At 35.6% G+C, this 13050-nt stretch overlaps 2 protein-coding genes across 3 annotated transcripts; one reads left to right on the top strand and one right to left on the bottom strand.

Moving 5' to 3' along the window:
* The first annotated feature begins 4953 nt into the window (after nucleotides 1-4953).
* Nucleotides 4954-9168, top strand: LOC104887657 (AT-hook motif nuclear-localized protein 9). Of its 2 annotated transcripts, none has more exons than XM_010672348.4 (6): nucleotides 4954-5573; nucleotides 5968-6533; nucleotides 7470-7537; nucleotides 7826-7957; nucleotides 8216-8377; nucleotides 8722-9168. In XM_010672348.4, the coding sequence occupies exons 2-6, from the start codon at nucleotides 6128-6130 to the stop codon at nucleotides 8959-8961; spliced, it is 1008 nt and encodes a 335-aa protein (XP_010670650.1). In that variant the 5' UTR covers nucleotides 4954-5573; nucleotides 5968-6127; the 3' UTR covers nucleotides 8962-9168. The 2 variants fall into 2 exon arrangements, with proteins under 2 accessions (XP_010670650.1, XP_048494471.1); XM_048638514.2 differs by having other exon boundaries at nucleotides 5851-6533.
* An 835-nt stretch (nucleotides 9169-10003) lies between these two features.
* LOC104887667 (putative ripening-related protein 1) lies at nucleotides 10004-11756 on the bottom strand. Its single transcript, XM_010672359.4, has 2 exons — nucleotides 11739-11756; nucleotides 10004-10874 (listed from the first exon to the last, which is right to left on the bottom strand). The coding sequence occupies exons 1-2, from the start codon at nucleotides 11754-11756 to the stop codon at nucleotides 10167-10169; spliced, it is 726 nt and encodes a 241-aa protein (XP_010670661.2). The 3' UTR covers nucleotides 10004-10166.
* Nucleotides 11757-13050: the final 1294 nt, after the last annotated feature.

The raw sequence follows: 13050 nt of genomic DNA, 5'->3' as shown, positions 1-13050 counted from the left end.
ACACAAACGCCTTAAAATCACAAGTAAAGAGACTCTAATTCAAACATCTCCATCCAACCACTTCCAATCAAAGGTAATGCAATCAAGCAAACAAAACACACCCAAATGTCACAAAACTATCACAAAACAACTAGCTCACCAAATCACTCCAAATCGAATCAGCATTGATAAGTGTTAGCAAATTAGGGCAAAAATTTAGCACAAATATTTGTACACAACATAAATCATAGCTAATACAAGAACTAAATCCAAAATGTACGACTCAATAGTTGCAAAAGAGTTGAATTGAACGCAATTAACTTGAATTTTAGGTTTTAGAAGGGAAAAAAATGACGTACCGTTTTTTGAAGGAAAAAAAAAATCTTTGTAAGTCGCCTGGTGATGGGTGAATAGGGAGATGTGGTGAGATGATAGAGATTCAGAGAAACTGTGTCTGCCCTTTAATCTTCTAAACCCTAAACCCTGACTAAACAATGCGATACCAAATTACCAATACCATAAATTCTTTGTAACAAAAGACAATGATCTATTCTGCTCAAAAAGGAGAATGCTCCACAATTGAAAGTTTTTTTTTTTTTGGAGAAATTTGATAAGTTGCGTCACTTGGATGTAGTTAAGGGATTCCATCTTACCAAGGGTAGAAATCCGTTACAAACCTCTTGAATTAGAAGAGATTGTCTAACTACTAAGTTATTAATCATTCTTGATCTAAAAATGTAATTAGGAGGTGTCCATAACCGAATACTCGGTTTTTTGGGTATTTGGATATTCGCGTACCTACATATTTGGATACTTGAAAAGACAGTTCATGACCGGACCCGAAAAATTAGGTACTTCGGGCACTTGAAAAGGTAGTCTATGACCCGACCCGGGTTACATCATAGGGTACCCGACTTTTTTTTTTTTTTTTTTTTAAGCTAGTCACTGCCAAGTGCCAATTAAAGCCCAAAGTTCATAAAATGATGAAAGTGATAACTCTATCATGCCATGATGCCAAAGTGACACTGCCCACTACAATATTCATGCACTGCCAAGCCATATTGCCACTACAATATTCATTCAAATCCAAATATCTAATATATGTGTTAGAGATGGCTAATAGTGTGAGCTCATCCAGACCAGCTCACCTCTTAGGCTGCGCGGGTCGAGCACATCAAAAGCTCGATCCAATCCTGCTTGAACTGTGTGATTGGTGGGTGGGTGGTGGGCCAGATTTTTTGAGCTCAACCTACGAAAGCTCGCAACTAAAATCAACCAGGTTGGTCCACGAAACTGATCCAGCCCGACCCATGAACCAGGCCAGTTCAACCCAAGTAAATTATTCAACCAAATTGCTGATATTTTAATCAAATTATATATATTTTTATCAAATTACACATATTATAATTAAATCTAATTCAAAAATAATGAAATTATTCATTAAAATTAATAATTATATATTTAATTAATTTTAAAAGTTTTATGTAACAATAATGAATGATTTCAATGATTAAATAAATTTTAAAAAACAATTATCATGTTGGCCCGCCAATCCGGTGCAACCCGCTAATCCCATGAATCGCCAGAACCTCTACTCGAATTGTAAAAACAGTAATGGACTAGTGTGGGCTAAGATTTTTCAACCCGTGGACCTGCCCGACCAAACCGTGAATTTCACGGTCCGCTAGGGCGCGTGGGCCAGGCCGCATTAGTGGTCATCGATCTCTAACATGTGTGCGAGTGAGAACGGATTGTGGTCACATTTTAGGGTTTTCCAATTTTTTATGTTTCCTAAGTAAACTAGCAATATCAACATTCTGGAGTGTGAAGGACAGCTGTGGAGTTTGGACTTAAATTAGAAACCCAAAACTCAAAAGCAGCGCTGGTCCAAAAATAATTTATATAATCAGGTAACTGCGTGCATATTAGGTATCACCCAATACTCGACCCAGATTTTCTTGTTTTTACCGGATCAGATACGTGACCCGATAATAAGAAAAACATATTTTGACTCGTTTTTCTTTTTTTGACGAGTCATCAGGTTTTTGGGCCGGATTTTTTTGAACACCCCTAACTATTAGTGGTTCCTGTAATTCAAAGGGCGAAGCATGGACCCCGGTGCATAATAATGTAGATGCACTCGATATGAAAACTGCAATATGTATAAAATGAAACACAACTACGCAAGACTAGAGCAAAGACGCGTTAAATAAAATCAAACAACATAATAAATATGGAGAAAATTTTGGTATCAAATCTGGACAACAAATTTTAAAAATGATAAATCACATACAATTTTTAAAAAAAAAATTATTTACAAGAATTTGTCACATTCAGTATTTTTTTTGACTTGTCTCTCCACTTCTTTACATGCCAATTTTATTACTTATTTTTTTTAGTCAATTGTTGAAGAATACACTGAGTATTTTTTTTTGTTTTTCAAGTACATTTTTTTTTCTGGAGCTCTTATTGGGAATCCCTTAGTAAGAAAAAAGACTTTACTGGACGACCACCTCTCACAAATCACCAACCCAACTACAAAGGTCAGTGCTTGAAAGTAGAGGATTAGAGAATCTCTACTCCCAAACACAAGTAGGTGGGGAGGTTTGAACTTGTGACCTTGAGCCTTGAGGTAATAAGATGAGTTTCCCACCACCCCCACCAAGCTTGGTTGTTTCTCAAGTACATATGCACATGTTATTTTGATAGTGTTATTTGTAGGGCTGTTTAGAGTGCGCTATGAACTGCACCAAACCGCAACCCAAACTGTTTTTTCGTGCTTTTGGTTGGTTTACGGTGTATAAATTGTGGGTTGGTTTGAATGTTTGTAAATCAGGACTGCACCATAAATCATAAATTTATATGGTTTTTAAAAAAATCAAAGTTTGTTTATTTTGAATTTTTTTCTTTTAAAAAATACACACTTGATAAACGCACATGCATACGAGTACACGAGATAATATGACTATACAAGACTACAAGTTAATATGATTATTGAACATTAGGTTAGGATGTTAGGTCTTTGCACTCGTCTATCATCTGCTCCTCTTTGCAATCACTTATCTGCTCCTTTTTTTTGGCTCTCCTTTGTTTATTGTTTGCCAGTTATCTTCTAATTTTGCCTCCCAACAGGAGCTTGTGAATTGTGAAGTCTTTTTTATTTTATTTGAACTCTTTGTATATATTAGTTAGTTTTAGAGAATTATGTATTGGTTTATCAATAACTTTGTACAATTTTTTTAATTCTTAGATTACAAAACTCATGTCGCGGAGGAAAACATGGTTGAACCACACATCAGACTTCATTAAACCGTTATGTGTGGTCAGGTTTAAGCACACGTGCGGTGCGGTTTGGGTTGAAAAAATGTCAAACCGTATATTTGCGTTTTGGATTACATCCCAAACCGCACTAATTCAACCCACGAACACTCCTAGTTATTTGTTTGATTCGTTCATCTCCTTTTCATTTTTATCTCAAGTGTTATATGCACATGTTCTTTTATAATTATTGTAATGTTTTTTGTTTGTTACAATCATGTTCTTTTTATGTTAATTTCATTTTTTTTATAATCTTATATAGTTTTTTTTCTCAGCTCTTATATGTATATGTTATCTATACAAATATATTAAAAGGCGTGCGAAAGAAAGCTTATGTGCCACATGGCACTCTTCTTAAATTCCTTAGGCGAATGCTTTATGTCTATGTGTACTCCTCACTTTAAAAAACATGTGTACGTACACATGACCTTTGAAATGAAAATTAAGAGTTTAACCATCAATACACTATAACTTTGTTGTCTAATTTTTCAAATAAAATATGATAAAGTCTTGTAATAATTATACTTAACTAAAAAGACTTAAACAAGTGTATACATCTATAACACATTAATTGCGTAACTTACAAGAGAATTTTGATGTCATGTTCTCTTACCACAATTCATTTTAAGGTATTATATTCAAATTCAAATCATTCAATTTTTTTACTTATCACGTCGTGACGTAAATATTTCAATTTTTAATGGACAAAAAATACGAAAAGTAGCAAAATAAATTATGAAATTTAATAATAATAACATATTTGTTTATTGTAACCGACCCGATGCATCATCTGAAAAAAAAAACTAGTTATATAATTCGTATGGTGTTCCTTGTTTGATAGCTTTCTGTTGCTTTTATGTTTCTACTCATTTTTTTATTTTCATAATAATTTATTGTTCTTCAAGTATTATACACACGTGTTCTTTTAATATTATATTGATGTTCTTTTTTTTATACGTTCATGTTCTTTTTACGGTTTTATTCATTTTTGATAGTTTTTGTTTCTAACGTATTATATGCACATGTTCTTGTATAATTAGTTTGGTGTTTCTTGTTTTACACATTCATGTTATCTTAATTGTGGTTGCGCCGCGTGCAAAACAATTGCTGACGCAAAAAAGGAAGCTTATTTAATCATCCTACGAAATCAGATTTTTTGATGCTTATTCTTTATCTCATTCGTAAATAACTTACACTTATTCTTTATTATTTTATACGTTTTTTAAATTGTCATCAATTATAAGAGTATTTGGTACCAATCTAGAATGTTAAACTTAGGATTATTGATAGACGCCTATCCAGCCACGTTAGGCCAACAATTAGCAATAGTGGGACAAGTCAAGTAGGAGACCCGACCTATTTGGGCTAGGATGGGTCATCTAGGTTTGGCACACTATTTATATATTATGAAAAAAAAAGGTTTGTCGGACAATAGAAATGAAAACTGTACCACTTAAGTAGGAGACCCGCTCTACTTAACAAAGGATAAGATTTTTAGTCAGATGCGAATATGAAGGGACCATTCTCCACACTCTTCCGATACTCCAATTGACATCAAGAAGTGGATATGTGATATTTGTTGAGATGGGGACTGTGGTGGAGCACGGGGCAAGGTCCTTAAAAGAAAGAAGTGGATGATGAATTGATGATGGTCGATGGATGGATAAAGCTTAAAAAGAAGAGGTGTTTTATCCACGAGCAAAGGAGAAGCCCTTTTCAAATATTTGGATAGACAGACAAGAGTAGACTGGTGTGTGTGTGTTGTGTGAGTCCAATTCTTCTCTTCTCTTCTCTCATATTTCCCCGCCCTTTGTGAAAGTGAAGTGTCATCTTCAGCCTCACACAAATTCACAGTCACATAAACTCTAATTACATCTTCACTGTTAAAGATAGTATAGATAGACTTCCACTTCTTTTAAGCAAAACCACCTACATTCTACCCACTTCAAACAAACAAAAAAAAACCCCCAAAAACAAGAGAACTTGTTAATGGCACTTAATTGATCATTCATAATTCTCAAACCCAGAATTTTTCTTCCTTTTCCTCTAATTTTTAACTCCCTTAAAACCAAAAGCTTTAGTCTTTCTCTGTTTCTTTTGAAAAAACAAAAAAAATTGGTGCTTTTTTCTCTCATTTATGAAATGTTTATATAATACTTAAGTTTTTGTTCTTCTTAATGTGTTTTCATTGATTAATGGAGTTATTAATGTTTGGAATAATTGGTGATGGAGTTGTTAATGGAGCTTCCTGTGCCATTTCCAGGGTTTGCTAACTGGTATGTTCTAGAAACCTTTTGCATTTTTCTTTCCTTTGTTTCTACCTTTGGAATTTAGTGTAGTTTATTTGATTTTTATTTGTGTTGGTTAGAAATAACATACATGCATATCTTGTTTTTTTTGTAATTTTTATTTATTTGTATATTTGAAGTGCTTAGTTTTTCTGTGATTGAGTAGAAGTTTATGTTTGTATTGGTTTTCCTGTACTCATGATACTGTTATATTCTTTTTATTAAAAATTTCATGGCCCAACTCATAAGTCTCTGTAATTTGCAGTATTTGCTCCTCTGCATCAAAAGTCCACTTTCTATCACCCATGAAGGCCAAGGAATATAAGAATTTATTGCTGTTATCTAGGGTTCATTATGCTAATTGTGATTTATATACATGCAGGAGTCTGAACTGAAGATTCAATCAATTTTGCTCTAGAGGCTTGCTTCATAGTATCCAAGCCTTCTTAGAGCAAAGAAGAGAGGGGATTACTGGAGTTCTGAAAATTGTGAAGTTAATTGAGCTTGTGTGAGTGTGTTTTGAATTTCCTTGAACTAAATGCATGGAGAGGGAACCTATGCCAATGTCAGGATCAGGTGGTTATTATATGTCGAGAGGAATGGCCGAGTTACATGGGCCACAAGGTGTTCACTCATTGCCTAATTCTGGCTTGTCTTACCAGTCAAATATTGGGGGTAGCTCAACAGGACAAGGTATGATGATGGAGCCCACTTCGAGCATTATGTCTGATGGTCGTGGTGTAGGTGCACCCTCAATGCAGCCATCTGCTACACCTACACCCATGCGAAGGAAAAGAGGAAGGCCTCGGAAATATGGACTTGATGGAAAGATGTCACTAAATCTCTCCTCGCTATCAGCTGCTCCTAGGGTTATGAACACCTCAACTGAGAAGCGGGGTAGAGGCCGGCCTCCTGGTAGTGGAAGAAAGCAACCATTGGCTCCCTTTGGTAAGATTTTGCTTTTACCAAGAAATCAACTGTCATGTTGTGCTGTTGCTCTTTTTCAAGCAATCTGATCTTAGATGGACTATAGATGATCTCATGATAGTTTTATGTTTGAATGCATTATATTGTTGTTATCTTGTGTTACAGTTTAGTTATTCATTTGCCATGTGATCCACTATAGGTGCCTTAAGAGCTAGGTTCATTGGTTGGTACCTAAGTTTTCGTATTATAGACATGTGGTTCTTTGAGTTGTTAGAGTAAGTCTTGTCGTAACATCGAACATGAGGAATGAAATATCGAGTTTAATTTTAAGCATATGGTAGCTAGAGGACTGTACTTTATGATTAAGAGTTCACCTCATGAGATTCAAAGTGCTCAGAAAGTTGTATGCTAACACTAAATTATGGAGACAACCAATGGACTATGCTACTCGGGGTTTTAGACTCTTTATCATTGCACTTCAATTACCCATGTCGGGTGCTTGACACTCCAATATAGGCACTTGACACTTCATTAACATATTTTTATTACCTTTTTTTTTAAAAAAAATAGTCGTGTCTAACATGAGTTTGCAAAGTCCATGCAGCACCGCTTGTGCTTGATGGTTTCATGAAGTACCAATTGGGTGCCTATTCCAATCCAAGTTCTTTGATTCTGCTATTTTCCATGCAGCAGAAAGTCTGATAGCACCAGAGACCTCGTTTCCAACTCTTGTACTTTGCTTGTCTTGCATCTTGTTGATATCTGTTCTTAAAGCTTATTTCACTTATAAGATTACTAAACAGTTAGTGGTCTTTTGTTCCAGTTGGTAATCTGACAAGAATTTGTCCCATGTAATATATACTAAATGAGTTTTGGCCTTGTTTTGTATGGTGTTGCCTTGTCCATGAAACTACTTAATAGTATTGATGTTTGGCTGCTGTTTCATTTTCTTACCAGGCAAATTGGTGTCTGGTTCAGCTGGTGTGGGTTTTACTCCTCATGTCATCACAGTTGCAACAGGGGAAGTATGCGATCTGCAACTATTATAGTATTATGCATTAGTCATACTCTTTTTCCTGACCAATTATAGTTCAACAAAGGATTTTAATCACAATTTTGCTTCAGTAGTATCAAACCTTTGGTGTAAATTTACAAAATATATATTAATTTTTTTTAACCTGATCTGAAATCAGAGATATTGGTTCACATAAAAGATTGATCTTTATTTTTATTGGAGAAAATTTCAGCTTCTACAAAATGTACATACTCTGATTGCTCTCTCATATCTCACCATCGCTCTCCATATTATGCAGGACATTGCATCAAAACTTTTGGCATTTGCACAACAAGGGCCTAGAGCTGTATGCATATTGTCAGCAAATGGTGCAATCTCCACAGCGGCCCTACGCCAGCCCTCAACTTCCGGTGGCACTATCACATATGAGGTCTTTATCTCATGGTTTAGCTGCTATATTTTGAATTTATTTCAAACCTTTGGGGATATTTTAAAGCACTTAAGATTCTCAGCCATTAGAGCTTCTTACCGAAAGAAGCTTGGAATCATTAGATATGTTACCGTCCTTCCAATAAATGACATCTTGAGATTGTTAATCATGGTGCTTTATATTAGATTGATTTGAACTTGCTTGAAGTCTACTTCATGTCTTAATGTTTTACCGGGTACTAAAAGTTGGCTTGTGTAGGGGCGATTCGACATATTATGCATGTCAGGATCTTTCTTGCTTCTTGGTAATGATGGTTCTCGTGACCGCAGCGGTGGTCTGAGCATTTCACTTGCAAGTCCTGATGGTCGTGTCATTGGTGGAGCCGTTGGTGGAATGCTTATTGCAGCCAGCCCTGTTCAGGTGAGTCTATGATCTTCATTCTCTTGACAAAGCAAACACTGTGATTTTCGTTTCATCCCATTAATGATTAACCTATGTTGCACGAAGCGTGTGAGTTTTAAAAACGGGGCAACCTCAATACCTTGCCATTTTCAGGCTTCATTAGCACATAAATGGCGGGGTTTAAAAACGGGGAAACCTTAGGTCCCAGCCATTTCTAGGCTTCATTAGCATGGAAATGGCTCGGATTATGGAAACGGTGAAACCTCATGCTCTAGGCATTTCCATGCTTTATAGCTGTTGACAGCAGTTAAGCTCTACTTATACAATGGAAATCGGGGACTAATTCCATTTGACAAATTTAGGTAATAGTTGGGAGCTTTTTATGGACTACTACTTCAAAGACGAATCCAAAGGTCAAAGAAGGAAATGAAGGTGGTGAAGATTCAGAGCATTATGCAGTTGACAGTACGATGATGGGCCCGCCAAGCGGTCGGCAAAGCCAAAATCTATCATCTCCTACCAATTCGATGGGTGGCTGGGCTAGTCCACAGACGCTGGACTTGAGAAACTCTCATATGGACATTGATCTGATGCGTGGATGAAAGGGGCAATTACCTTTGTAAATATCTCCTCTTTTGAAGCTACACTAAGTAATGTCTAATCTAACTAGTGTATATCAGAAGCTCAACCCAAGGAAAGGAGTAGGGCTCATTTTAGGCTTGATACTCCCGTTATTTTGACATGAAAATCTTTGTTTCTGTCATTTTCTGAAGACACTGAATATATGTTAGGCTTGCATAATTTACTCATTTACTCATTTACTCATTTACTCATTTACTCATCTTTTAACTGCCAAGTACTCATGTCAGATACCAGATAGTATTATAATTAGAAGCTTGGATTTTGTGCCTCATACAACATACATGCATACATCAACCATTACATGATTAGTACTGCTAATACTAGTAGTCTAGTACTAACTACTACTAATTATTTAACGTAAATGGACCGACTTGTGCACTAAGGGGGAATGGCTACAGTGATACACACAAACTCAAGCGTCAGACCAAGTAATTTGCATAAGGCCGTAACGATGCATGTTAGGGGACACCCCTAGGGCCTTCCAAACAGCCTTAGACGCGTCCACAACATTGTTCTTACAAGGCACTTGGTAGCCATGTTGTTTATCACACCCGCGCGCGCATAGTCACACTGATCCACAACCTTTGCCCTTGTCGTCTTCCCATTGCCGCTGATGACAATCTCCTTGCCACAGCGGAACTTGTGGAACGGGGCTTGTACCACCCTGCTGACAATGCCACCACATGGGTGTCGTTCGAGTGGTAGTTATCATCACACGCTGATTTCCCACATTATCTAAGGAAAAATTTCTTTTTTTATTATTACATTAATTATGAGGACCATTTTACTAGAATTCCTAATTTTCTTTTATTTTGTATCTCTACTATAACTCTATAAGTACGATTGGGTTATCAGGGGTTATAGCCCTCTTAGACCCCTTAATAGCCTCGCTTCTACCCCTCTTAGACCCCTTAATAGCCTTGCTTCTACGTCGAATATATGCTAGCTAGGCTTGCATAATTTACTCATCTTTCAATTGCCAAGTATCGTGTCAGATACAGCTAGTATTAATAAATTCAATCCATTGATTCTGTGCCTCATACATGATACATGCATATATCAACCATATAAATCAGTACTGCTAATACTTAGTAGTCTAGTACTAATAATTATTATTAACATACGTAAAATGGACCAACATATGCACTTAGGAGTATACACAAACTCAAGCATCAGTCCAAGTAATTGGCATCATGCCATAAAGATCTGAGTTACGGGACACCCCTAGGGCCTTCCAAACAGCCTTAGATGCATCCACAATATTGTTCTTACAAGGCAATTGGTAACCATGTTCTTCATCACACCCATTCATAGAGTCACATTCATCCACAACTTTTGCTCTTGTTGTCTTCCCATTTCCTGTGATTACAATCTCCTTGCCACAGCGTGACCTGCCATTGTACCACCCTGTTGACAATGCCACCACAGGAGTGTTGTCCGAGTGGAATTTCTCGTCGCACGCCGATGCGCCGCCTCCGTCTCCACCCTCTTCAAAGCTGTTAAGAGTGAGTGTAGCTTGGGTGCGCTTGGTCACTGGGGGAGAGCACTTGTAGGTGGTGTACGAGCGCCCGGCTTTGCAGCAGTCGGCGCCATTGGGGTCACATTGGTCTGCTGGGGCTTGTATGCCGATCAATGGTTTGCTGGGGTTGCAAGTCTGGGCATTGGTGGTGTGCAGGATGTTAGTAGAGATTGTGAGCAACACTATTATGAAAGCGTAGTAACTCATGATTTTGGTAAAATGTGGTAAGTCAATACTCAATATTGGTTGTGGTGAGTAATGACTGGTGTTTTTGATGCTTGATTGTGCGCCTACTTTGGAGGTATATATAGAGATTTTAGTCACATAATTAATGTCTAATGACACTAGGTGTATCTATTATTTTATTTCACTTGGGCCACTTGGGTTTTTGCGTGGTTTTTGGGTTGGCTGATAAATCAATCAAAACATATTGAGTGGAGCGGGTTCGAAATAATTTATTGTGCATCTAAATTAACTTTATCATATAAAAATTGATTATATTAGAAAAATTGACTATATCACATGAAAATGACTATATTAGAAAATTAACTACCATACAAAAACTGACTATACAAAAGGTGATTATATCAAATGAAAAATGGCTATATCATATGATTTTCGAAGCAGTCCATTCAAGTGTTTTATAAGTCAATAATCAATGTCTCCCTTCATAATAATTGATGTAGGGTGCGTTGTCTTTCCTTATTCCACTCATGTACTTTTATACTTCCTTCGTTTTGTAGGGCGTGTTGTCTTTCCTTATTCCACTCATGTACTTTTATACTCCTCCGTTTTTTAATAGATGTATCATATTGACTTTTTACACTGTTTAGATATCAACTTTGACTATGTTTAGTTACTAACTTAAACAGATAAATGTCATAATTTAATTGTTCATATGTAAATCTTGTATATTATTTTTTTTTACAATTTTTTATAATATAAAATTAAAGTTGTCAGGGATCAAAGATGTGCATCGACAAATATATTCAATCAATATGATGCACTTATTAAGAAAAAGAGGATGTAATATTTAGTGATGACCCATGACCCATAAAATATTTAAAACTCACTAACACTCATGATAAAATATGTTATGAAAGTTTGTGATACACAAACCATAGAATATGTCATGGGATGACAAGTCCCATGACTTAGTCATGAGCTAGCAAATCAATAGTAATTTGACATGTGGAATTAAGTGTGAGAAGACCATACCTCTAGAAATTTACACATTTTTTCTTGAGGGGCTAGAAATTTACACATAGTTAAATGAAATTTATAAGCTATTTTTAGCAACTTACATAACTTTTTTATTAAAAAAAAATCAAATGAGGAATCAACCTCTAAAAGGACAAGAAAAAAATAAATAAAATCAAACAAATATAACCGATGAGGAATTAAGGTGGGAAAACTTGTAAAGTGACGAAACTGCTCCACCACCTTAAGGTGATATTTAGTATTGTACTAACAATTAAAAGAACAATATACAGAGATTTATTGTTATTGATCAATGTCATACATTGACTTTCTAGTGTAGACACTAGACAAGGGGGGGTAACTTACGAGTCACAGACACCTAGACTTTTATTGCGAGAGTTTCTATCTATTCTATACTCCATCGTTTCATTTTAATTGTTACACTATACTCCATCTGTTTTAAATTATAAGGCATATAAATCACTTTTATGCATATTAAGAATTTAGTTAGTTTTAGTTAGATTTGCATAGATAATGAGAATTGACATTAAATACTGTATTGATAATAAAAAATAACCTATAATATTATCTTGATAGTATAAAGTTGTATTTAATTTTACATTGGTAATCGAAAATGCCTTATATTTTGAAACAAAAACTTTTGGCTAAAATGACTTATAATTTGAAACAGAGGGAGTAATATTTTACACTGTTTACAAATTTCACTTTGACCATCCTTTGTGATACATACGCGGATGGAAATATAGTCATGTAGAATCTTATTAGATTCATCATAATATGTATTTTATTAATATGTACTTTTTATAATTTTTACAAATACAAAACTAAAAATATATGTCCTCAAAATTTTACATTGACATACATAAAAAATATAAGTGTATAGATTAAAATGAAAATGAGAGAATACAAGTCAAAAGTCTACGAGTTAGTTACAATGACGTGAAGATGGAAACTTGGGGGGTGCAATGTCAGTCTTGATGGCTTTCTATGACTTTGATTTGTTCTTGGGCCATACTGTCCGGGATGTTTGGTTCACTAGTTTTAGGTATGAGGTATGGGTTTGGAATGAACAAAACCCATACCTAGTGTATGTTTAACTTGTTTCTAAATTTTAAACTCATACCTCAAACCCATAAGGTATGGGGTTTAGAAACCCATGAGGGGAGGTGGGTATGGCTCATACCTTACCTCTAGGTATCAAATAAAAGAAGATTTTTCATTCCTAAATGAAACCAAACACAAGGTATTAAGTATCAAGTTCCAAACCCATACCACCTTGGTTTCATTCCTGATTCCAAACCCATACCAT

This window comes from Beta vulgaris, chromosome 1, assembly GCF_026745355.1.
Source record: "Beta vulgaris subsp. vulgaris cultivar EL10 chromosome 1, EL10.2, whole genome shotgun sequence".
In the NCBI taxonomy this organism is placed as follows: domain Eukaryota; kingdom Viridiplantae; phylum Streptophyta; class Magnoliopsida; order Caryophyllales; family Amaranthaceae; genus Beta; species Beta vulgaris.
Note: the sequence above shows the minus strand (reverse complement) of the source record. Positions and strands in the feature narration are given on the sequence as shown.

What these genes read in the sequence shown, in the direction of transcription:
- LOC104887657 (XM_010672348.4), top strand. Translation starts at nt 6,128, where the DNA reads ATGGAGAGGGAACCTATGCCAATGTCAGGATCAGGTGGTTATTATATG. An exon ending in GCAACCATTGGCTCCCTTTG is followed by an intron (nt 6,534 to 7,469) that starts GTAAGATTTTGC and finishes TTTTCTTACCAG; the next exon opens with GCAAATTGGTGTCTGGTTCA. An exon ending in GTGGCACTATCACATATGAG is followed by an intron (nt 7,958 to 8,215) that starts GTCTTTATCTCA and finishes TGGCTTGTGTAG; the next exon opens with GGGCGATTCGACATATTATG.